The sequence below is a fragment of the Rhipicephalus microplus genome, chromosome X, assembly GCF_043290135.1.
Source record: "Rhipicephalus microplus isolate Deutch F79 chromosome X, USDA_Rmic, whole genome shotgun sequence".
NCBI classification, from domain to species: Eukaryota; Metazoa; Arthropoda; class Arachnida; order Ixodida; family Ixodidae; genus Rhipicephalus; species Rhipicephalus microplus.
Window position 1 is genome coordinate 202,653,577 of NC_134710.1, and position 24,990 is coordinate 202,678,566.

The 24,990-nt window shown below is 45.2% G+C and overlaps 3 protein-coding genes across 8 annotated transcripts in view; 2 read left to right on the plus strand and 1 right to left on the minus strand.

Moving 5' to 3' along the window:
* NELF-B (negative elongation factor B) overlaps positions 1 to 24,990 on the minus strand; it is a 158,038-nt gene that overhangs the window by 118,722 nt on the left and 14,326 nt on the right. For all 6 annotated transcript variants that reach the window (XR_012887154.1, XR_012887155.1, XM_075878485.1 and 3 more), the window contains exon 3: positions 22,210 to 22,548. Coding sequence is in view for 4 of the 6 variants with exons in the window: in XM_075878485.1 (XP_075734600.1) it covers positions 22,210 to 22,548 (339 nt within the window). In the remaining 2 variants the exon portion in view is untranslated. The remainder of the gene's footprint in view (positions 1 to 22,209; positions 22,549 to 24,990) is intronic.
* LOC142776937 (uncharacterized) lies at positions 5,644 to 8,670 on the plus strand. Its single transcript, XM_075881255.1, has 6 exons — positions 5,644 to 5,775; positions 6,491 to 6,734; positions 6,834 to 7,272; positions 7,338 to 7,616; positions 7,695 to 7,879; positions 8,667 to 8,670. The coding sequence occupies exons 1-6, from the start codon at positions 5,649 to 5,651 to the stop codon at positions 8,668 to 8,670; spliced, it is 1,278 nt and encodes a 425-aa protein (XP_075737370.1). The 5' UTR covers positions 5,644 to 5,648.
* Positions 8,952 to 10,791, plus strand: LOC142776940 (uncharacterized). The gene is made up of 3 exons (XM_075881256.1): positions 8,952 to 8,980; positions 9,353 to 9,630; positions 10,304 to 10,791. The coding sequence occupies exons 1-3, from the start codon at positions 8,952 to 8,954 to the stop codon at positions 10,789 to 10,791; spliced, it is 795 nt and encodes a 264-aa protein (XP_075737371.1).

Here is a 24,990-nt window from a genome sequence, read left to right on the forward strand (position 1 = left end):
TAGTGGCGTACGTGTTTCCCCATGAGGTTATGCAATAATTGATGTGTGAGTGCACAAACGCGAAATAAAGTGAGAGCAAGACCGGACGTGAAAAAAATGGACGTGCTTTGATGAGGATGCATCTTCCTTGAGATAACTTCTTTTCAAAATGTGTGACATGGTTTTGAAATTTCAAACGGTCAATATTTACGCTTAAGTAAACACATTGTTCACTTGTCGGTAATGCGTGGTTATCAATGAAAATAGGCGGAATGCACAGTGGTGATTTATTTTGAGATGAGAACTAAAGAAATTTAGTTTTACAGGGATTAATAGTTAGTCTATTAGTTTTACACCAACCTAACAAGTTATGAAGGTCACTGTTAACCTGGGTTAATACTACTGATAGATCTTCATTAGAATTAATAATTGTAGTGTCATCAGCATATAATTTGCACTTGGAGAAGGTAAGGCAATTAGGCAGGTCATTATTATAAATTAAAAATATCAGGGGACCCAAAATTGACCCCTGCGTTACACCCAGATTAGTATATTTAGGTTTTGAATAAGCATTGCATATACTAACAACTTGATATCGGTTTCGTAAGTAGTCGCATAGCAGCAGTAAAGGAGGACCAGTTATGCCAATCGAGTCTACTTTAATATTAAGAATGTCATAAATGATGATTGATGGTACCGAATGCCCAGGTAAAGTCTACAAATATAGAAGCTGCAAATTTACAGTCATAGATGACTTTCTTTAGTTGGTCAGCAAGAGATATAAGTCCTAAGTCAGTAGAATAACCTGATCTAAATCCAAATTCGTCTGTCGAAAGTACATTAAATTTGTTTAAATATTTTAACAATCGTTTCTCATTTCTTCAGTGACCTTGCTAAAAAAAAGATAAAACACAGATCGGTCTATAAATGGATATTAATGAGCGGTCTCCTTTCTTAAAAGCTGGAGTTAATCTATTTCCTTAGAGATTTTGCGGAAAGATTCCCATTTTAAACATGAGGTTGATAAAGTGAGACATGACAAATGATACTGGTTTACAAATTAATTTAATATGTCCTAGATGAATGTTATCCAACTAAGTGCTGGTAATTCCTAAATTGTCAATTACTGATGCAACCTCATCAGGAGTAGTTGGAAACATATAAAATGATTGTAAAAGGTGTTGGGGGGCATATAGGGTTTGCTGGGCAGGTTGATTGGCATCGGAAAATAAAAAATCACCGAAAGCATCTGCAATCGTAAGTGGCATAAGATAAGTATTACCATTATGGGATATTTGTGATATGTTATCGGTTGCTACTTTCCTATTAAAAAATGAATTCACTATCCCCCATTTTTTTCTTTACATCAAGACCACATTTAAGTATCTATTTCTCATAATATTTGGCTTTAGCTTCTTAAGTCGATCGGACAGTGAGTTGGAAAGTTTTCTATAGTGCGCTTGTGAGTTTGTATTGAATGGCTGTCTTTTTGTTTGTTTTTTTAAAAGATTTTCACGTGTGCACATTGGTTCAAGGAGATTATCAGTGACTCAAGGGTTTTGAGGAGATGCCACTTTCTTTTTGCATTTGCGCATCTGGGAGCCCGAGTGATAATGAGATAACAACTTTGTCAGAATCATCAGTAAGCTAACTACGGATCATTAGTATCACGAACAAAAGACCAGTCAGCCTTGGAAACAGAAGCTAAGAATGATTTTTTGTCAAAAACGAGTTTTGTGTAGCAATTGGAATATGAATAGTGGGCAAATGTAGTGCACAGAAAGATGGGGAAGTGGTCCGTAATGTCTGTTTAAAGAACTCCTACCTCAGGTGGATATAGAAGATTCGACAATGCATAATCGATCAGTGTGCTGGAACCACCGCGAACACAGCAAGTAGGGACGCTAATAAGGCATTTGTAACAAAAACTACGAAAACAGGATGAATAACTAACAAAGTTCACAGGTGAATCCAATAAGTTTAACTTTATATCACCCATAATTATAACATATTTATTTTCTGTAGATAGCTTTGTCATCAATGTTTCGAAGGCAACACAAAACCAGATATAGAGGCAAAAGGTGATCGGTAGTCGCAACCGAAAATGAAATTTAAGTTGTCTATGTTCAGAAAGTTATGATCTAATTCTCGACCTTTTTTGTCGTTTCCTCTGGCGACAAACTGGTGGAGGTGCTGGGTACTCCTACGTCATATGCTTGCAGGTCCTGGACCAGAAACAACAGATGCCACTACACCAGGTTCTGCTGAAATCCATCGAAGCAGCAGTCGCCTTCAAGGTCTACCACCACAATACGGTCCCTTGGACGGTTCTGCGAGGAAACTGTTTTCCACGACCGCAACCCAAAGTGAGCACGTCAATGACCCACCCGCTGCCGTACCGTGCGTCGTCAACACGCCTCGCACGCCTAACCCTTTCCCCGGCGATCCCAATGAGGATGTCGAAGACTGGTTGGACCACTTCAAACGGGTGGCAGCCACAAACGACTGGGACAATCCGCATAAGTAGAAAAACGTCTACATCTCCCATCTTGGTGCGGCCAGAGCGTGATACCGAGAACCACGAGGCTTCGTTCACCAGCTGGCCGGAGTTTCATTGGCTACTCCGCGAGGCCTTCAGCGACCCCGAGTGGAAAGAAAGAGCTGAGCCCACACTGTCTGCACGATTTGAAATGGTGACAAACATGGCGACACTCTCGTGTCGCCATGTTTGTTCAAGAGATGTCGCAACTATTCCGACGAGCTGACCCGCAAATGCCAGAGACCAAGAAAGTACGACTGTTGGTGCGCGGCGTAAAAAAACAGCTTTTCGCGGGCCTCATGTGTAACCCGCCAACAACAGTGTCTGAGTTCGTCCGTGAGGTGACAATTATGGAGCGCATGCTTCGGCAGCGGTAGTCCCAGTATGAGCAACAGACTGCGCTCTCCGCTGCGCGTTCGCTTCTGCATGAGTGTTATGACAGAGAGACCCTTACAGAGCTTATATGGCACGTTGTCCGAGAGGAACTTCAGATGTGTCATACAGCGGCACATCGGAGCGTCGCAGATGTCACCGACCTCATTCGGGATGAAATCAGGCATCTCATGCTTCCCCACCACAATCCTGAGCAATGCCCTGCAAGTCTCTAGACCGTCGACAGCATGTTTCTCGCATCCACCTGCTCAGACTTCTCGATGTTTCCCAAGCCCAATCCACCACCCAGCTTTGCAGACTGAATATCGCCCTGGCCCGCCGAAGTCTACCGTATGTCGTGCACCTGACAGTCGACCTTCTTGCTACCACTGTGGCAAAGCCGGACACATGTACCCCGACTGCTACTACCAAAGAATAGGCCTGCTCAGATTCCACCGGGATGCCCATTGTCCACGCTGAGCGTCCGCACGAATTCAAGCAGTACTTAGGAAGCAGTCATCTCCTTCCTGGCCCTACGTGATGACAGTCACGCTCACCATCACCCCTTCGGCCCACATCACCATCACCCCGTCGGCCTACATCACCAAACCAAGTCCGAGCTGCCTTTGAGTCCACTGGTGTCAGTGGCTCAAGTCCACACCGAAGAAACTGAGAATGGCGACCTCCGGGGCATACGTATCGCAGGCATACATATCCCCGAAAATAATGTCGCCTTTCTACTGGATTGAGAGGTCGCCATATCTCGTGGCATCATAGAGCTCCAAAATGGGCACACTACGATCTTAGTAATCAACTTCAGTGGTGAATACAAGCATTTGGCGAGGCGCACCACCATAGCAAACTGGGAAACCCTCTATGATTTGAGCCCCTGCGCTTTGATTATGACTCACTCCACAGATGAAAGCTGTGATGTAGCCGTTACGAACCACATCAACATTAGTCAACAGTTGGAACAGCACAAGTGGGAAAGACTACTTGGCTTGCTGTCATGTTTTAGCAACTGTTTCACCACTACATCAAAGGTCCGGCAGACTCCGCTAACCAAACACAAAATCATCACTGAGCCAACCACCCAACCAGTGCGTCAACACGCTTATCGCGTATCACAGAAAAAAAGGGATGCTATTCGTTATCAACTCAAACAAATGCTCGGCGACGACGTCATTCAATCTTCAACCAGTCTGTGGGCATCGCCTGTTGTACTGGTTAAAAAGAAAGATGGCTCCCTCCGATTCTGTGTGGATTACCACAAGTTGAACTCCATTACTAAGAAAGACGTTTATCCCCTTCCTTGTATCGATGACTCTTTAGATCATCTGCGACACGCCCGCTATTTTTCTTCGATGGATCTTGGTAGCGGGTAATGCTAGATTGAAGTTGACGAACGAGACAGGGAAAATAACGGCGTTTAAAGCCCCACACGGCCTTTACGAATTTAAGGGGAGACGCGGGTAGAAAAGTCGCGGTTTTCCGGAAAATTTTCGCTTTTTTTTTTCCCAGTTGTATTGGCATCCTTGGACTATAATCTTTCACGTCTGAAAATATCAAGCTGAAATTCGCACGATAAATGATCTAAAAATGCTTCCAAGTAGAGAGCAGTGACATAAAAAATGCGCGAAAGTCCACGAAAATGGCATAGTTCGCACTGTCCTGTCGCGAAAACGACGCGTTGGCCGCCATTTGCAATCGTGCACGCATGCTGCAAAGGCCTTCTCCTTCACAATCCACTAGTAGCCAGTCTCGTATCTTCACAAAGAATGAACCAAAAACAAGAAAAACAACACATACGTTCCAGGTTTTTAATATCGCGGCAAGCAGCGCGAGGCCGCCATTGGTCGACGGTGCACGCCGCCTCCGCCCCCTCCTATCTTTCCTTTCCAGCAAAAGAGCGAAGCCTCGAACGTCGCAATGGGGTTGTACGGTGTTTCTCTGCCGTTTTGTCTTATGGCAAGCCTCAAGAATGCAGTCTAGATAATCGAAAGTTCAGAACTCGCCCCAAGTATCGAAGGAAACGGCGTCCGACGCTTCCCAAAGCGACAGCGAACGCCGATGTCACCGCCGACCAACACCCCAACTTCAGATAGGCCTAACTGACACCGAACCCCGCGGCGACAGTGGTTGTGAAATAGCCACTGCTGTGGAATTCGTCAGTGCATCCCAAATGAAAAGCGGATTCCTCCAGAGTGAACGTAAACCAGTGGGTGCTACTACAGTCGAACCCGAGTATATCGAACTCGCCAAAAAACATTTATTAATTCGATATATAGCATAATTCGATATAGGCCTGGTATAGGTTTTGACACAAAGGCACACAACAAACTAAAAGAAAAGTACTTTATTAATATCGTGGCTTACTTGCGTGCCCTACTGTGGAACAAAATAGTCCGAGATTTTTTTTGTGTCAACGAGTTCGCTGCCTGCGACAGCACGCACGCCTCCACGTTGTCTAACGCACGACCTCCTCTATAAACTTACGACCTGCTCATGCCGCCGCTCCCCGTGTCGCCGGTTTTGCTTTTGCTTGTTTAGTTTTTTTTAGTTCTCGAAAGTGCCGCAGCACGCCTTGGCGCCACAACTAACCCCCACTGCTGCAGCCGCCAAGCCGCTGTTCTGCTTGGTGCGTGCGTGCGTTCGCATGATCTTGTGGCACTCGAAGGCTATCGCCGCTATCGCTTGTCACCAGTAGTCTGCGCAGTCAGGAGCGTTAGATAACGACAGCAGCAGCACCATTCCCGCAATGGTGTACCGCTGCGTTCCTTTTTGCAAGTCGAGCGATCGGCGGTCAACTGGGATATCGTTTCACGAGTTCCCCGTCACCCAGATTCGACAGGAGTGGTTGAAGAAGATCTCTCGACAGGCTGAAGGTAAGGCACTGAAAGTGCTGTATTGCATGCACTGCAAGATCTGACTAGTGGAATGCAGTTCAAAACTTTTTGCACGCTATGTATGCTGCTCAGCGTTGTTGGCTGGCGTCTAGAAACACAAGTGCTGTTTGTGGGATTCGTGGACGCCGATCGTGTACACAGCCCATCAGGCCCTCAGCCAGGGAAAGGGGGGGGGGGGGGGGGCACGTAATTCTGTTGAACTATGTGTTTTTCCCAAAAATAAATAATAAAAATAGGCGTTTTTCTCAAATAGTCAAGGTTTTCAGCAAGTGCCCCCCGCCACGAAAAAATTTCCTGGCTAAGGGGCTGCAGCCCATGCTACATTTTTCCTTTGTTGTACTGTCCTTTGTTGCCGCAAGACTCCGTGCACGTGGCCGTGTCAGGGATAGAGCACTTACTTTCAACTATTCCGCTCTGATGCACAGCGGTGTTGCTTTGCTGAGAAATTTGTTTTATTTATTACATTATTGTTTTGCGCTGGCGTTGTTTTATAACAAAATTAAGGGAAATAGGCGCAAATGGATCTGCCCTGAACTGATGCAGCTGCTAGTAAATTGAAATGGTAAGGGATTCAACTAGTGAATACACTAGAGATCCTTTTCTGTCACGTTGTGAAGGGTACTAAAAGGCTAATTCTTAATCGATTGCCTACTATCTGATAATTCTGGTGCGGTCTTAAATACAATATTTGTAGGACCAGGAAAACAGCCATGGGAGCCGAGCGACCGCAGCAAGGTATGCGGCTTGCATTTCAAGCCAGAAGATTACAGAGAAGGCCTGAAGCTGCGCAAACTAAAACCAGATGCCATACCTTCAATATTCCCGAGCTACCCAGGGTATATGCAGGAACCATCCCGAGAAGAGCGACAGCCTGTGAAAAGGTGTGCTGTGCCAGGGCTGTCACCAGACAAGCCTCATGCAGAAGCAAAGAAAAATAGGTAAGCTTTTTTTGTGTAATTAGTGTTTGTTTAGCCACGCCCAAATTTCTTCTAATACATGCTTCATCCTGTAACACGTCGAAATTCTTACTGTTGCAGGCCAGACATACCCTCTCCTTATAGGTCCCCGTCTGAGAAGATTGATGAGCAGGAAGACAATTGTGTGGCTCGCAGCAGTACCGCACATCAGGAGGATGAAATGCTGACAGAACCCTGCAGTGAACCCTCCTCTCTGCCTTTAATTTTGCCTGCACCTGAATCTTCTTTCTGCTTGCCTAAAACATATCAGATGCCCAAACATGGCAAAACTGTCCAGTGCCAGACAAGTCCATCAAAGGCAACCACACCACGTGGAATGCAGACTAGGCTTTCACTGTCCCGAATGACCAATCTCCTGAGGAAAGTGCAAAACCTTACCCGGAAGTGTCAAAGGCTTCAGAAAAAGCAGCATCACCTACAGGAAGAGCTCTCCACTCTGAGGCAGGAGGCAAAAAAGGCGTCCTTGTTGATGAAGAGAACAAACGTCGAAATCCTCCAGGTGTGAACTTTTCTCTTTTTGAACATTAAAAAAAATCTCATTACCTGCTTATATCATACTTGCAGCAAAAGGTGGAGGAGAGCAACGAAAAAGCTCTGTTCCTTCAAGAGCAGCTTGCTTTTCTGGGCAAAAAGAAAGGGCTATGGCGTGAGGAGACAGTGCGCAAATGCGTTCTTTTGCACGCTAAATCACCAGCCGGGTACCGCCTTCTTCGGGAGATTGGTGTCTTGACCTTGCCGAGTCGCTGTACCCTCAAGCGATACATTGGCGCATGCACTGGAGAGGTGGTGTCCTCTCTCATCAAGCAGCGCCTTCATGCAGAAGTGAAACTGCACTCTAAGGAGGTACTTTATTTACTCTTCGCCTTTACTTTTTTGCCAGGAGTAAAATTACTGGAGCTATGTTCTTTGCGATTATTGCAGGCACGCTGTGGGTCGCTGGTGATAGACGAAATGTCACTAAAGCAATCTGCACTGTACCATAAACAGTCCGATGCTCTCCATGGATTTGTCGACCTAGGAGGTGCCGAGGTAGACTATGGCCTGGAGGAGCAACTGGCAACTCACCTACTCTGCTTCGTCTTTGTAGGACTGTCTACCCACTACAGGTATGTGAAATATTTGGCTACTCTCCGTTCATGTCATGTGAACCTGTGCAGATAATTTTTTTTCCAATCCTTCAAATGATTACCGTGTCCTTTACCTAATGCCTAGTGCTTTTACAATTACAGGCTACCTGTAGGATATTATTTTACAAAAGGATTGACAGGGGAGCAACTCGAGCAACTTTCGTTGAAAGTAATGCAATCAGTCGAAGATGCTGGGTTTGAAGTGGTTAGGTTGGTTGCTGACAACCACAGCACTAACTGCAAGTTTTTTGCCAGCTTGTCTGGTGGCCAAATATACCCTGTTGTCACGTGAGTAATTGCTCAGTCACATTTTTGCTAAAGGTTACACCTCCTTTAATTGTGCATAAATTTATGGGCTGTTAGAGTGTTGAAGCAAATGTGTCCTGTCAACATTTTCACGGACTCCTAACAGTATTCACTGATCCTTTACAGGCACCCTCTCGATCCAGACAGGCAACTGTTCCTGTCGTTTGACTATTGTCATATCATAAAAAATGTCAGGAATCAGTTCCTCGACACTAAAAGGATTTTCAGGAATGCTGGAGTGCTCATCGTTCCAGACTACCTGAGGTACAATTTGGTAGCTTTTTCATGCCTTACAAATTGACAGTTTAACATTTCATTTTGTCACAGGAACTTGCATGACATACAAGAAAAGCAGGCGGGTGCTTTCAAGCTTGTGAGGTGCTTGACTAAAAAGCACCTTTGGCCGAGCAATTTTCAGAAGATGTCTGTTGCCAGGGCTGTTGCGATCTTTTCTCCTCAGGTAAAGAGTGCATAAATGTTTATTTTAGAAGAAACTCAGAGAAAAATATGATTTCACCCCAAGCATGTGGTGATGGTTATCCCACTCATAATCACCTGTATTATAATTTTATTCTAGGTAACATCTGTGCTCAGCTTTTTACTAAAACATGCACAGCAGCTCGGTTTCCATGGGTTCGACGACTCCCTGCCAACCATTGAGTTCATGGAACACTTTTATAAATGGTTTACTCTCCACAACATTAAGAGCACCTCATTGTTCTGGATGAGTAGAGACGCTCTGAGAATGCCCTTCTATGGTCCAGATGACGAAAGGTATCCATGAACTACTTCTAATTGTCATTTATCTTCCATTTGTGTGAAAACATGAATTGTTCCATTTTCTTTATATGCACAGTTTTGTATTAGGTATTCTTTGCTATTAAAATGTAAGCTTGAAACCTTTGTAGTTTGTCCGTAGGCCAAGTGCCACTTTCTAACTGATCTCATTGCTCATACTTTTATCATGCAGGCTCCTCTGGCTTGAAAATGAGTGCCTCATCTATTTTGACTTATGGAAAGAGAGTACAGCACACAATCTAGAGTTTTTGTCAGAAGAAACTTATGAGGCCCTGAGAGTGACAACTATGTCAACTGTTCTCTGCACCAGGCATCTTCTTGGGCGCGGATTTCATTTTGTCCTTACAGGAGGATTTTCAGTGATGATGTGGAATCCCTGTTTTCTACCATACGACAGCTAAATGGCTCCAATGACCAAACCGATGCCTACGCAGCACTGTCGTCACTACAGAAGATCTTAGTAACGGGATGCATTCATTCATCTCCAAGTGGCAATGTGGGAAGCGTTATAGGTTCTATTGGGGAGGCAACCAAACTCGCCCCTCAACCTGCAGCTGCTGCACCACCTGACAAGGACATTAAGAAGCTTCTGCTCCCTTACCTTACAGCATTGGAGCGCTTCCCAAGTGGGTTTGCACCATTTATTATTTACGAATACCTATCACTCACAAACATTTCAGTAATAAGATGCATGTTTTGAAGATACAGAGGAGTTGATCCAAAAGTTTCAGTGCTTGTGTGGAAAGGTGACGTGCAGCTACATCAAAATGAGAAGTTCTAAATCGCAGTCATGAGTTCCTTGATTGATTGATTGATTGATTTGTGGGGTTTAACGTCCCAAAACCACTATATGATTATGAGAGACGCCGTAGTGGAGGGCTCCGCCTACAACATTTCCGCCTCCATCGGAAATGCAGCCGCCGCAGCCGGGAATCGAACCCGCGACCTGCGGGTCAGCAGCCGAGCACCTTAGCCACTAGACCACCGCGGCGGGGTGTCATGAGTTCCTTAACCAGGCCCGTAGCCAGGAATTTTTTTTCGGGGGGGGGGGGGGGGGGGCACTTGCTGAAAACCTTGGCTATTTGAGAAAAACACCTATTTTTATTATTTATTTTTGGTAAAACACCTACTTCACCAAAATTTCGGGAGGGGGGGGGGGGGGGGCTTGGTTGCTACTGTACGACACATTTACAAATTATTGCACTTTGCTTAGATGGTACCACAATTATAGATGCTACTACTTAATCACTTATTTTAATTGTATTGCCATTCTCTAAATTCTTTCTTTCATTCTCTCAGGTCCTCCTACTCAAGGCTTGCGTGCCAGCACACTGGCACTAATAGCTGGTTTTCTAGTGAGAGCTGTCCAGGATAACATCTGCTGCGAAGGCTGCCTTATGAAAATACAGGCACCCAAATCAAGCTCTACAACAACTGCTCTAATTGCAGGAATTGACAGGGGAGGACTCTCATACCCCTCATTGCCATTTGTTGGATTTGTAAGCGTCCTCGAGGGTGCAGCCTCTAAAGCAGCTGCGATCCTTGTGAAAGGGCAAAAACCCTTGCAGAAGTTTTCAAGCATAGTGCTCCCTTCACTTCTAAAAAATTCCTTATTTGCATACACTATGAATGATAGTGTGTCACACAGAGCAGCTCTCTTGAATTTAATTTTGCGAAAATTCATGAGGCCTTTCTTGGCAAACTATGCCAATAATTTAACCGAGGCACATTCAAAGAGAAAGCTCCTCAACAGGAAGCCTTTGTCGCGAAAAGTTTTGAAAGTTTAAAGTTCTTTTTCCTTGTAACAGCCACATAGAATTGCTGTATGCTCATGCCCATCTTGGCTGCTGACCTTCTTTTGAATACAGATAGGAGTGCGAGTTTGTTTTTCCAGTGTCATTTTAGCCTTATGAAACAAGACATGCCTGAACAAGACATCAAGAATGTGCGGTCCACACTTCCTAGTCTTCTGACTTGGGTATCATTCTTTATATTGGGTTCATCTTTTTTCTCTTTTTTTTTGTCTTGCCACGTAATCTTAACTTTTTCGGTTTTCTTTAACCCCCAAGTTTCTGCACTATATATTTGTACTGGTACAATGCAGTGGCTCTACACTTTGTTTTTGGGATGGCAGCATGTTGCTAGTCATAATTTTTCAAGGTTTCAGAATTTATGGATTTGATCACATGAATGCAATCAATTGTGGGGCAAGCTTTTCTAAAGCCAGCTTGCTTCCTTCATTGACTAAAGTGCAGCGCTTTCCTTATCCTGTTTTAAAGAACCTTCGTGAATATATTGCTGAGAGTTTAGTAGAATAATATGGGCACTTTTCCAGCTAAGGCATACATTCGAGATCTTGAGACATTCTGCAATATTTAGTGGAGAGCAGAGTGGATCAGAGAATAAACAGGGGTAGCTCACATCTACCTTTAATAGAAAAAAGTAGAGCTGCGCAGGCAACGTAGTGCACAGGACCTATAACCAACGTGCAGCGAGAGCAACGGAGTGGATATCGAGGGATGGCTAACGCAGCCGAGTTAAACAGTTAGGTTGCTTGATGAAATTCAAGAGGTTCACTGGGATAAAATGGAATCGGCGTGTGCAAGACGGGGGCAAGAGATCATTGCAAGAGGTCTTTACCCTGCAGTGGACACATAATAGTCGGGTCATGATAATGACATAGGATATTTCACCCCTGCATTGATAATATTTGAAAGTTGTTGGATATCTGGGAGATTTTGTCTGGTCCCAAAAGCAGTGTTTACTGGATCCTAGGGCAGTATTTTGCTTTGAGCAGGGCTGAATTTTAGTTCTGCCAGTAGTTACTGCAGATGGAGTGCTGATGGGCTCTAGGTAAAGCAAGGGGTGCTAGGTAGTTTGTGCGTCTATATATTCCTTTATGTCCTTGGCTGTACTACTCACTTTTTTTACTAGAGGTATTGCTGATCACACTGTTAATGTTTTTGTGCACTAATAAATTGCATTTTGCAGGTATCAACATTTTCGTTGCAGATTAGATTTTCCTGTACTGGTATCTGATGCTTAAAAAGCAATGTTTAGACAAGCATATTATTTACTACTGTTGCTGCAGTGTACCATTGTTCTGGGAATAAAACATTTCTTTGAACCATAAGCTTACTTGTCTGTTTCTTGCCATTTTACAGTGTGAATACAGCCACTTACAAATGGAAAATTCAAATTTTTAGCACTGAGCAAGCAATTTATGCACATGTGTAGCGGTCATAAGGGACTTCTAAGCATTTTATTGTAAGGGTGAAGGCATCAGGTGAAATAAAATTTTGTTCTTCAATCCCATGCCACAGAGGCTTTTGATGTGTGTCGGTACAGCATGAATCACAGGCATGATGTGAACGAAACAATTGGCAGCTGAAGAATCAGGAATAGTACATTATTGGTGGGTAATACCATGTGGGTTAATGCTAAAAGTTCGTGGAATAGAATAGGGACAGTGCAAAGTGATTTAGCCAGTTAGAACTCATGCTTTAGATTATAAATAAAACTCTCGTTTCTATATAACGTTATTCCCATGAGGGACACGGAGCACGCTAGAGCTGTTGCCTCGTAATGCTTTGTATGTGGATGCTCCAGTAAAGGCGTGGGCGCACCGCCGATGTGAGACATGCGGAAATGCTAGCGACGCTCGAACAGAGGCCATAACTTCAATAAACTGTGTCTGATAATATATGTATGTACGAGAAATTGCTGTAACGTTGCGATAATCCGCCGGTTTTGTCGCACGCTTCCATCGTTAGACGTTCGCTAGACCTAAAGCACCCAGACGATAGCACAACTGCGCCCCTCTGTCGTCATCCGTGCACAGTATGACAACGATATGCTTGAAGGGCGACGTTCAGGTCATAAAAACTTAACACGGGTTATCGCATGCGTCGTTCGTACCGTATGTCGTCTTCATTTACGTCGTAGACACGTCGGTTTCAAGTTGCAACTTGTTACATGCAAGATCGCACCGGCTCGCCCACGAACGAATTATGTTTGCGGCTGCTAGACAGCGGTTAGGTGGGGCGCCGCTGCTTAAAATAAAGCGAGGAAATAAGGCTTACGTTCTCTGGGTTATGTGTCGCATATTGCTTTCGTTTGCCTGCACTTAGATGGGGACGCAAAAGCGCTCGCGCAAAGATTGAGGTCCGGTAACGAGCATCCCGAAGCCATCCACCACGGTGCTTCTCACAACCAGAATGTTGCTTCGAGACGTTAAATCAGTGGATTGCTCGATCCACGCGTTAGAAACTAGAACAATGAGAGGAACGCGCACACACGAGTGCACCACAACGGTCGTGCGTCGTCTGCTATGGGGGTAAGTGGTGGCGGCATCTGGCGGTACCTCCGGTCCCTACACGCCAATTTTTAGCTCCATACGCCTCCGTAGGGATGGCGCCGGTGAGCAGGTCGTAAGTTTATAGAGGAGGTCGTAGTCTAACGAGTCGGAGCAGCTGAGGCCGCAACCTTCCACATTCAAGCAATAGGGAGTTTTAGAATAGCGCACTGCGAGCCCTTGCGGCGCGGTCGCTGCCACTGAGCATGCATTGTAACGCGAGTCGGCGTTCGTGTTCGCAGACCGCACGCGAAAAATTCGAAATTGCGCGCGGTGATGGCGGCCTGCATGTGGCCCACAAACGCTGGTTTTGAGGCTACGGGTGGTGATGGCGGCCCGCATGTGGCCCGCAAGCGCTGGTTTCGAGGCTACGGTGTCGCTGCGATCGTGCGTTGCGGATCGCAGCAGGGCAAACGCTATTCTAAAGCTCATCTGCATTCATGGTGTAGAAATAACAAACTTCAGATTAATCCTACTAAAACAACTTTCGTACTCTTTCATAGCCCACAAACTGTGGTTTCTTCCTCCATAACTGTCTTGCTGGATAATTATACTTTACTGGCATCTGACAATGTTAAATTCCTTGGTGTTACTCTCGATAAACATCTTAAATACAATAGTCATGCCAATTCACTTATAAAAAGGGTTTCATTTGGTATCCGCATTATCATTACAACACGTGCATTTTTTCAACTTCATGTTCTCATCTCATTTTATCATGCTTATATTAATAGCCATTTATCATACTGCTTATCATCATGGGGTAACACATACGCCATTCATCTCAAACCGCTTCAACGTCTTCAAAACCAGGCGATCAAGTTAATGACTTTTAGCCCATTCCGTTGCCATTCTCTACCTATCTATCAACATCTTCGAATCCTACCCATTCAACAATTGTTTTATCATAGATTGTCGCTCATCACATACCGTCTCATTCATCGCGAAATATCACTTGATAATATTCCTTTCCATATCTTCGTCAACAACAATAATACCAGGTTTTCAGAGCGTAATAACTTCCTTTTACCTAAAATCAGATCAAACTATGGCAGATACACAGCACGCTTCTTTTGTGTTCATCTTTGGAATAATATCCCTCTTCATGTTAAGTCGTCTCATTCATTGCAGTCTTTTAAACATAACATGAAAAGCATACTGTTAATTGAGCCCCTTGTTCATTTGTAATAGAACATTTTCATTATTACCTCTACATTTTCAATTCCTGCTTTTACGTATTCTTGTAGTTTTGTATAATGTTGTTCTGGTAAATTAACTTTTTCGATTTGACTATTTATTGTTCTGTGTTGAATGCACTTTTTATTTTTGTTCGCACTTGTAGCTTTTGCTGCTGTTACTTACCTTTTATGTACCCCATTAACGATAGGAGGTCCCCCTGTCAGTTTCTTACTTTAGGACCTTCTGACGCTGTATATATTATGTGAGCTCATTTTTTTTTTTTTTTTTGTACACATGTACTCAATGAATGAATGAATGAATATGGCGCCCGCTACGCCCACAGCGCTTGCAAACTGTATTCTAAAGCTTTCCAATAGCGTCGGACCAACGCAAGCGCACTAATCACTTCGGAGGATGTAGGCGATGGGCCGTCGTCGATTCCCATATTGCTGTTGCTTTGGCTCGTGGTCGGCACGTCGTCTGCAATGTAATCCTCATCCTGTAATTGGCCCATGATTGGGACATCATTGTCCGCACTGACGAATTCGTCGAATGTCGATCCGTCAATAGCACTTGGGAACTCTGCCAACTCGTTCCAAACTTCGGCGGAAACACCTGCGGTGTCTTCAGTGCTGTCAGAATTTGGGGTGTCATCACCAGGCATGCGGAAGCCGGCATGCCTAAAGCAGTTCTGGATCATCTCCTTGACATCTGCCCACGATCTATTCAACATAGAAATAGCTCCGAGCAAGCTGATCTTAAGCTCCCTGCCGACACGAAGGTTTTCCAGCAGCCTCTCCACCAGGCACTTGCGATAGCCGGCTTTCATTGCGCATATAACGCCTTGATCCAGTGGTTGCAGTACAGACAGTGTTCAGGGGCAAAAAACGCAGCTCGATGTTGCTGAAGGTCGTACTGCAGTGGTGCGATGAACAACTGTCCACGAGCAGGCACACCTTGCGATTTTCATCAACCAAATCATCATTCCACGACGATAGCCATCTGCTGAAAAGCTCCCCAGTCATCCACGCTTTTGAGTTTGCTCGGTAGGTAACTGGAAGCGACAGCGCATTTCGAAAACACCGCGGTGCTGTGCTTTTCCAGATAACCAGAGGACGAAGCCTTTTCGATCCGTCTAAATTAGCTGCCAACAGCACGGACACACGAGCTTTGTTTGCCTTGCCGCCGCTTGTCTTGTCGCCACGACACGCGAGTGTCTTGTTTGGCAACATTTGCCAAAATAGAGCGGTTTCATCCGCATTGAAGATATCTTGGGCTCTATATCTTGCTGCGATATCTCGCCAGTTTTCCTCGAGCCATTTTTATACGCTGTCCAGGTCCGCCGCTCTGCTTTCACCTGTAACAGCTTTACCAACGATGTCATGCCGTTCTTTTAACCGCTGAAGCAAGCCTGAACCGCCTTGAAAATCACTCCTGCCAAGCAGAAAAGCAAGGTCCTTGGCTTTCTGCTCGATCATAAAGCCAGACACCTGAATGTTTCGCGACCGAACGTCCACAAACCCCTTGTAAACGGCCGCTTCAACATCTTCGTACACAGCAGCGTGCACACGTCGGGCGCCACGGGCACATGGCCTTTTGTCCGACTTAGCCCTGATGTCTGCCTTGTTCTTCAGGATAGTACTCAAGGTGCTCCTTGGAATTTTGTACGCGGCAGCGACGTCGGACTTCTTTTCACCGCGCTCAACCCGATTGATGATTTCGAGTTTCGCGGCGAACGGCAAATTTTGCCTCTTTGGGCAAGCCATGATGACAGCGCGCCAATACAGTTCACAGAGCACCAACAGGCAACACCACAGACCACGCTGAATTGGCAGCAGCAGGTACACAAGCATAAAGAAAGAAAAAATGGCACTCACTTCTACCCCCTCCGCGCCTCGGAGAAAGCACGACGGCCTCTGATTGACTGTAAGCGCTGCGAGCGGGCCAGGATCATTTTTTGGAGGGGGGCTGTTCGCCCGCGTACAACCGGGTCTAACCAACTTTTTCTAGGGTGGCGCCGGCAGTTTTCCCCGCCACCGCGAGGGAAAGCCAACTTGCTGGGGCCCTTTTGAGGCACATGGAGTTTGATATATCAGTTGTTGCTATTTTCGTTCAATAAAACAGTAAATTTTGCTATATATTCTCAATGTAAACTTACAGTGTTTAGGAATTGTTCGATATACAAGATTATTTGATATAAACGGGTTCGATATAGTCGGGCTCAACTGTACTGCTAACACACTGCTTTGCGAAATTGATGCGCTGACTGCTTTTGTGGCGGGTTCACAATGCCCAACCTGCCGCGAACGAGAACTCTGCGTCCGAGATAGCTGGAAAAAGCAAAGGGCTTTCGGCATTCCTCAAACTGTGCTGTTAAAATTCTACACTTTCAATCATGCACGCGTCGAGATGTACTACTTTGGCCAGGGACCAAGGGACGAGCGCTCGTTTCGACAGCGGCAGCTCGCGTGATAGCTTTGCTATAAACGTTGAAAGCAGTCCTGGCAGCACGCGCTATAGGCGCAGGCCATGACCAGCTTTCACAATTCTGTGTGATTCTCGGTCTTCCGAGCATTCAATGCAAAATGCTTTTCATTGTGCCCCAATTTAATGCAAAAAAAGTAGTTTCCTAATAAATGCCAACTTTCCAAACTTTCAAACTTGTTTTTCTCATTTTTACTTTTTTGACAATTTCAGATTTTCCAGGCAGCCTTTTAGACACTTATGCTTATTGTATAATAACGAAACTTGGCATGTATATTCTCCAACACATGCAGAATGCAAATATTTACTTGAAATTGCAATGCCTACCAGAATAAGTTGTGAAAATATTAGGTTATTGTTTCAAGAGAGATTGAAAATAATTAGCCATTCAATACAATTTTTTTCCTTGGTTCCAATATTTCTGTGACATATCTGGATAGATATTTGCACTTTACAATCTACCAAGAGTCAAATAAGATCACAGACAATGCTTTTGCTAAAAGTTAAGTACGTAAAAGAGTACTGGCAAAACAACTATAGCAGCTATACAAAAAATGATTGCGTATTTGAAATCTTCATGAAAAACTATATTAATAACAAAATTTTCAAGTGTCTATGAGTAGAAATTAAAAAAAAAAAGCTTTTTTGAGGAGCGTCTCCCCTTAAGGTTCTCCCTTTTGGGTTATATTCCGCTCCAGCTATGTTCGAGCGAATGATGGACACTGTATTAGCTGACCTGATATGGCATTCGTGGTAAGTGTACTTTGAAGACGTAGTTGTTCGTTCCAAGACGCTTGAAGAGCACACCGAGCGGCTTCAGGCTGTACTTCAGGCCATTCGTACTGCCAGTCTATCTCTGATGCCAGAAAAGTGTAACTTTGGATACGAAAAGCTAAAATTCCTGGGCCATATCGTGAGCAGTAGAGGTGTGTGTCCTGACCGCGAAAAAGCCACGACAGTTGCTCTGTTCTTGATGCCAAAGATAAAGCGAAATGTGCACCTATTTTTAAGCCTTTGTGCGTATTACTGCTGTTTTGTGCCAAATTTTTCTCAAATTGCAGAACCTTTGCAACAACTGATCAAGGACGACGTCGCCTTTACCTGCGGCTCGGCACAATCAGAAGCTTTCCGTGAGCTTCAGCAACATCTTCAAAACCCACCGATCCTTGGTCACTTTGACCAGAAGCAGATACGTAAAGGCACACTAATGCTAGCAACCTTAATCTCGGAGCTATGCTCGTGCAGTTTCAAAAAGGCGTCGAACGCGTTATTGTCTATGCTAGGCACGCGTCGTCTTCTGCTGAGAAGAATTATTCAACAATTGAAAAGGAATGCCTGGTCTTCGTGTGGGCTATTACAAAGGTTTGGCCATACTTGTACCAATGGCCCTTCCGTATCATCAGCGATCACCACTCTTTCTGCTGGTTGGCGAATCTCAAAAATCCTTCGGGTTGTCTTATAAGATAGAGTCTTCGGCTGCAGGAATTGGACTTGACAATCTTGTACCGGTCTGGCCAGAAACATGCCGACACCGCCTGCCTTTGCTGTGTCCCTGTAGAGACCGCTCCAAAGGATTCTGACAAACACTGCGGTTTACTTTCCGCTTTAGCCGCATCTAATGTGGCCTAACAGCAACGCCATAGCCCATAACTGCAACAACCAATAGAATACCTCAAAGGACGTCGCCCACAACTTCCCCGTCAGTTTGCGCAAAATTTGTCATCCTGCCATCTATGCAACAACGTCCTCTACAAGCGCAACTTTCATTCCACGCAAACCGTTTACCTGCTAGTAGTTCCTGCTTCTCTCCACGACGTTTTACGTAAAAGTGCATGCCACGACGAGCCATCGTCCGTGCATTTTGGCTTCACCCACACCCTAACGAGGATTAAACATAAGTACTATTGGCGGAAACTCTAAAAAATCCTGAAGCAGTACGTCAAAACTTGTACTGCTTGCCAATGCCGCAAAGTTCTCCCTACGAAACCAGCTGGTCTCCTACAGCCTCCGCATGCACCTTTAGAACAGGTCGCCATGGATTTGCTCAGGCAGTTTCCCAAGTCTACAGCTAACAACCGCTGGATTTTGCAAAACCCAAGCCGTTCAGCGAGCTACTGCGTTCGATGTGGCCAACTTCTTCATCAAAAACATCATTCTCTGCCATAGCACCCCAGCTGTTGCCATCACAGATCCAGTTACAGCCTTCACAGAGCAGTTGCTCTATGATAGCTTGCAGCTGAGTGATACCACACACTGAACAGCAACAGCATATTACCTGCAGACCAATGGGTTAACCGAGCACCTCAACAAAACGATTCCCCTTTTACTTGCTTACGGACGTGATGTGAACACAATGCTTGACGTAATGCTCCTGCCAACTCCGTCTGCCACCACCTCTCCTGATACAAACGTTTTCATTCAGCGCGCTGATACAGCACGAAATCTTGCAAGGCAACGCATTTTGTCTCAACAAGACCAAGATGCTCACCGATACAACAGCCATCACAGAGCGGTGGCCCACCTAGTCTGGATTCCGATGCCTATACCACGACGCGGCAGCTCAGAAAAATTGGTATGCCAGTATTTTGGACCCTACCGCCTTCTGCATCGCATTGGTGAAGTCAACTACGAAGTTGTCCTAGTGGAGACATTGCGCCACTCTCGTCCACCACGTTCTTCTAATGTGGTTCATGCCACCAGGATGCAACCGTACTATTCGCGCCAACTGCAAGCTACAAACTTTGCTGTGCCGCACCTGCAGTCAAGCCCATTGTGTCTCTCTTAGTTGTTTCTTTAATTTTGTTGTTTCTTATCTGTCCTGTGGGCGCAGATAATTATAAAAGACTGGACGTTCTGTGCATGGATAGAAAGAAAAACAAAACTGCGCACGCAGCAGTGGGCAAAGGAAGCTAACCGAGGGGGTCTGGTTTAAAAAAAATGGAAAACATCAATGGGCAAGGAGGCGCCTCGTGTCGGTATGCGGGAATGCAGCGGATTTATGTAGGGTAACGTTTATTATGCGAGTACGTTCATCAGGCGAGTAAGTTCGGTATATATTTTGAGGCACATAGAGTTAAAAATGCTTATTACGAACCTCCATATAACGAATTCCTCAATATAACAAAGCTTTTTTTTTCATTCCCTGCCTTTGCTTCATAGAAGCACATGTATTTGTGACTTTTATGTAACAAAGTAATAGTGGAATACAACCTTGATATTATGAATGTTCCCGTCGGAAATGCAAGGAATTTTGCCACGGAGTCTGGCATTTTGGTACGAGCATCCATCTTCCGTTGGGGGGCCCGCCGCCGACGAAGTGTGCACGGTGCACAAGGCAAGAACGAGCGCTCGTTATTGCGCGCGGGTGAGCGCAAGGCAGGGCTGCGCCCTATGAGTCGGATATGCCACCATTCTTGCAGACAAGGGTGCATGTGCGGATGTGCCCCCCCTTTCAAACCAAACACAAAAGAAAAAAGAAAAGTACTTTTGAGTTGGCAGCGCCACACCTTTAGTTAGCGTCACATACGTGGGGGCCCTGCTGCATATGACGAGCGCTTTACCAAAATGTTTTTCGCGGTGTCCGTGTCGTTCGCTCTTTGTTTTCGATGCCATGCGCACGCTCATGGTTTCACTGCGCACGCATGGTGTAGCCACCAACAACATTCAGCTTGGCTTTTTTTTTTAATGCAGACAACCGTGTCGTCACCACCGAGGAGATGTCAGATTAGACGCTGATGAAAACTCTCCGAGACCACGGGGACGACTGATAATGCGAGGTCAACTCGTCACGTGCTTCCGTCTTGTGCCACCCGCAAGTTTGCAGGCTCATAGCTTTCACGATTAGCCGATTAGCTTTGGCAACAACACGACGGCACTTTAAATGCAATGCAATGAATGCGAGAGCAAAAAATTTTAATGTCATACGAAGTAAGGCTGGCAGCCAACTCTTTTGCACGCGATATCGCTTGATTGGTTGATTGATATGTGGGGTTTAAGGTCCCAAAACCACCATATGATTATGAGAGACGCGGTAGTGGAGGGCTCCGGAAATTTTGATTACCTGGGGTTTTAACGTGCACCCAAATCTGAGCACACGGGCCTACATTTCCGCCTCCATCGGAAATGCAGCCGCCGCAGCCGGGATTCCACCCCGTGACCTGCGGGTCAGCAGCCGAGTACCTTAGCCACTCGACCACCGCGGCGGGGCAGTGAGGCAATGATGAAAAGCACGCTGAAACATGCCTAAAACCGCCTTCGTGAACAAACCGAACAGTTGCAGTAACACGTTAACACCAGCAGCTGCCTGCCATCAAAAGTATCTGACATTGCCGAAATGTATGCAGGGTATCGTGGAGTGGTGACTTTTGCATTATTCCATGCCGTTTTTAACATCCATCACTTGCAGCTAGCTGATTTTGTTGATAATGCGAACGAACAGCTGCTCTGATTAGTTAACACACTGGCCAAGTGCAAACATGATAAGCATCGTAATCGGAAAAGGCATGGTTCCACAGTTGCACTCGGCAGCTGCATGAAGGAAACCATGAACTGGGCGACTGAGCTTCAGCGTCAAATCGTCTCCGGCTCAAAATAATCCAGTGACAAAAGCAGGGCAGTCTCATTGCTATCACTATCAAGCAATGGCGGCGCCCATGCTTGTTGAACAGAGGCAGTTTCTGGTGGTGCGAACACGTATTTTAGACTTCGTTGACGCATTTTCAGGCTCTGAAAATGCATTGAAAGGTTAAAGATTGGGTTTACTACATAGCAATAAATATCGAAGCCTGGACTTGCATTGTAAAAATTCATTGAAGCGGGACGATCGAAGAAAAAGTGTTCGTTGTGGCGACAATATTTATGCATTGACTTCTATGGACTGTTGACAGGGAATCGAGAATTTTTATTGTAGCAGGAATTTCATTGAAGCGGCACTCGTAGCAGAGTTTGACTGTACAAACAAAAATATGCTTAACTATAACTGAAAGCATGTTGGTTACTTCACTGAAATAAAGTATGAACAAAAATTTCACTACTGCTTCATCATACTGATGCTTTTTACATTAAGGTTCAACTCTACCACCATACTGCTCGCACACTTCTAGGAGCATAATGTCAAACTTGAAACAAGTCAGGAAGAATCAAAATGCCTCTAATTTGGCAGCATGTCCATTCAGCAAAAAGGGCCCACCTCCAAGTCATGCAGGGCCATGAGGAGCTCTACACGCAGGGTGCAGTAGTGGACGTTGCGTGTTCGAAGGAAGAGTGTGCGCACAAATTGGAGCACCATGTCATAGAGAACCACGTTGCGGCCCACCATTACAAGCAGGCGCTGTAGAACTGCACCCTGGCGCCGCTGCTTGGGTGATGGCCCAAAGAAGGATGATGCCTCCGAGGTGGTGCCACCAGAAGCTGTTGGTGGTGCCAGACTCCACAGTGCTTCTTCCTTTTCTCGGATGTACTGGGACAACAGTGGGAGCACCTCGTCCCCAAACAGGCTCTGGTGCTCCTGCCAGATCTGACGCTTTACCTGCAACAGGTAGACATGCGAATGTCTTCAAACCACAAATGAAAAAGCAAGTGGGCATGCAGCTAAGGGCCATATTCTCAGCTACAAGCTTTTCCTGGCAATTGAAAACAATTTGTGTGGCACAAATAGAATAAATATACAGAAACAAAAATACACACCGAGGCCACAGCATTAAACTGTCGGTTTACTTTGTGATCACCATATAAACTTTTACACAATTCTACATGCCATCAAACAACACTTTTATCCATAGATACTCACCCGTAAATAGGAACTCCTTGTTCCAAACATTATTAGGTGCACTAAAGGCAAAGATGCGGTGCATATGCCATCACCACTTTTCAGAGCTCTTGAGCTGGCACAATGTTTTCTTGCATAATACATGTCCCACATGCATAGCATCCCCAAATACAGTCTACGCCTGTTATAACAGATCTGTCAACAGACTTCCAGTTACATCAGACCACATCCGTAGGTTTGTTTGGTCACAATGCATTTTAAATGGCATTCACTCCACTCAAAGCGAACCCTGCTATAGCGGACTATCGGCTACAATAGACTAAAGTTAGAGTTATACGAGGCTGACATCGGATATATGTTAGGAAACAACTATAGTATATTATAAAATATTGTCGGTTAACAGACTTTTGGTCAGAAGCAGAGCTGAACAAGATGCTGTTTTTTGAGACATAGCGACGCCATTTTCAGCAAAGGCTGGATTAGCCAGTTTAAAGGGGCCCTGAAACACTTTTTTGAGTAACCACGCAATTACTTCACTCGAAAACTGCATTGCCTCACAAATTCAACCCTGCAAAAATTTTTAAAATCCGTCTGGTACGAGCGGAGTTGCAAAGATTTGTCACACGCTGCAATCGCATTCTCTCGTCCCGACGAAAGCACTGGAGGCTAAGAAGGAAGGGACGGGAGGGACAAACACAAACATCACACACGTTTCGTGACCTTTAGCACTTTTTTCTTTCTTTTTCTTCAAACACGTAAGTTTTTCAATGGGATTGTGCGCGCACGCGTGGACAAGTGACCGCCTCTTGCGGCGATCTCTGTAACAACTGAGCGCGCCAAGTTCAAATCAGCTCATGGCTGATGGATGGGTAATCTATGTGTGATTTCTGAGCGTTTTTCATCATTTCTCAAGAGATAAAGCAATCTTTAGCTGGCTTTGATCATTTATTGTGAATTCCAGGCCATGTGCTGTGCTATAACATTTTGCTCCCGTGTTCTCGGGAGCCTCTACTAACGATTGGCAGTGTTTTCTGACCATTCTCAAAAAGTGTTGCAGGGCCCCTTTAAGGCACGGCATGGTGCTGTGTTCAGTGCAATGTGTGGAGAGCCCGACAGCATCAATGAGAGCGTTGTCGCGGGCTGGTAGACAAATCAGCTACACACTCTCCTTGCGAAATATTAGGACCAAAACATTTTTAATGCAGACGAGAGTGGACTTGTGTTTAAAGCAAAGCCGAGCAAGACATACACATACTCAAGCGAACAGTGTCACAGTGGAAAGTGCTCAAAAGTGCCCTTATCTGTTCTGTGGTGTTTTTTTGTTTGTTTTTTTTCGTTATACGGGCGGCTTAGAGAAGATGAGACTTTCACTGATTGGAAAGTAAAAGAGGCCTCGTGCCTTGCCTCACATGAAAAGCCTGTCAGTAAACTGGGAGGCTAATAAAAAGCATTGATGATGAAAGATCTGTGCGACAGTTGGCTGCTCAAGTTTGACAGGAGGATGGAGAAGGAGAACTCTTTCTAGACAAGTATTTGTCTGCCACGCAACCCCCATTCACTTGAGGCAAAGAAACTGGAGTACTTTTTGCCTAATGCAACATCAGCAGTGCAACCAATCGATCAAGGTGTGGTCCATTCCATTAAGGTTGCAAACTGAACCCACCTTGCACTTAAGAGTGCCTGCTTTTTCATATGCAGGACAAGTGGGAAATGACAATTGATGTCAAGTTTCCTGTGGAAGTTTTCCCGGGAGTTTGGGCACAGCGAAAAATCTATGTCATTCGCAAATGCTAATTGCTTCTAGAAGGCAGGGCTCTTGCCGAGCGAATGACACACCTAGCACTGCACCACAAGATACATGTGTGCAAAGTGCGAGGCCCCATATCCGAGGCGTTTTTGGCGCCAAGGACTTCACAGACTTTCGTTCGTTTCGATGATGGCATCACAGACAGCGAACAACTGACAGATGACAAGATTGCAGCACCTGTGAACAACTCTTCTGACCCACTATCAGAAGACAGTAGTGAAGAGGCTGAAGCTCCTCTTAAGCTTTCTTCTTCCCAGGCCACAGATTATATATAAGCCCTGAAAGGATGTTTTCAGCAGCAGCAACGCGACTCTCCACGGTAGTTCTGCAGCTCACAGAAATGTAACACAATGTGATCAAGGCTTCTCTAGGAGGAGCTAAGCAGGCCCTCATCA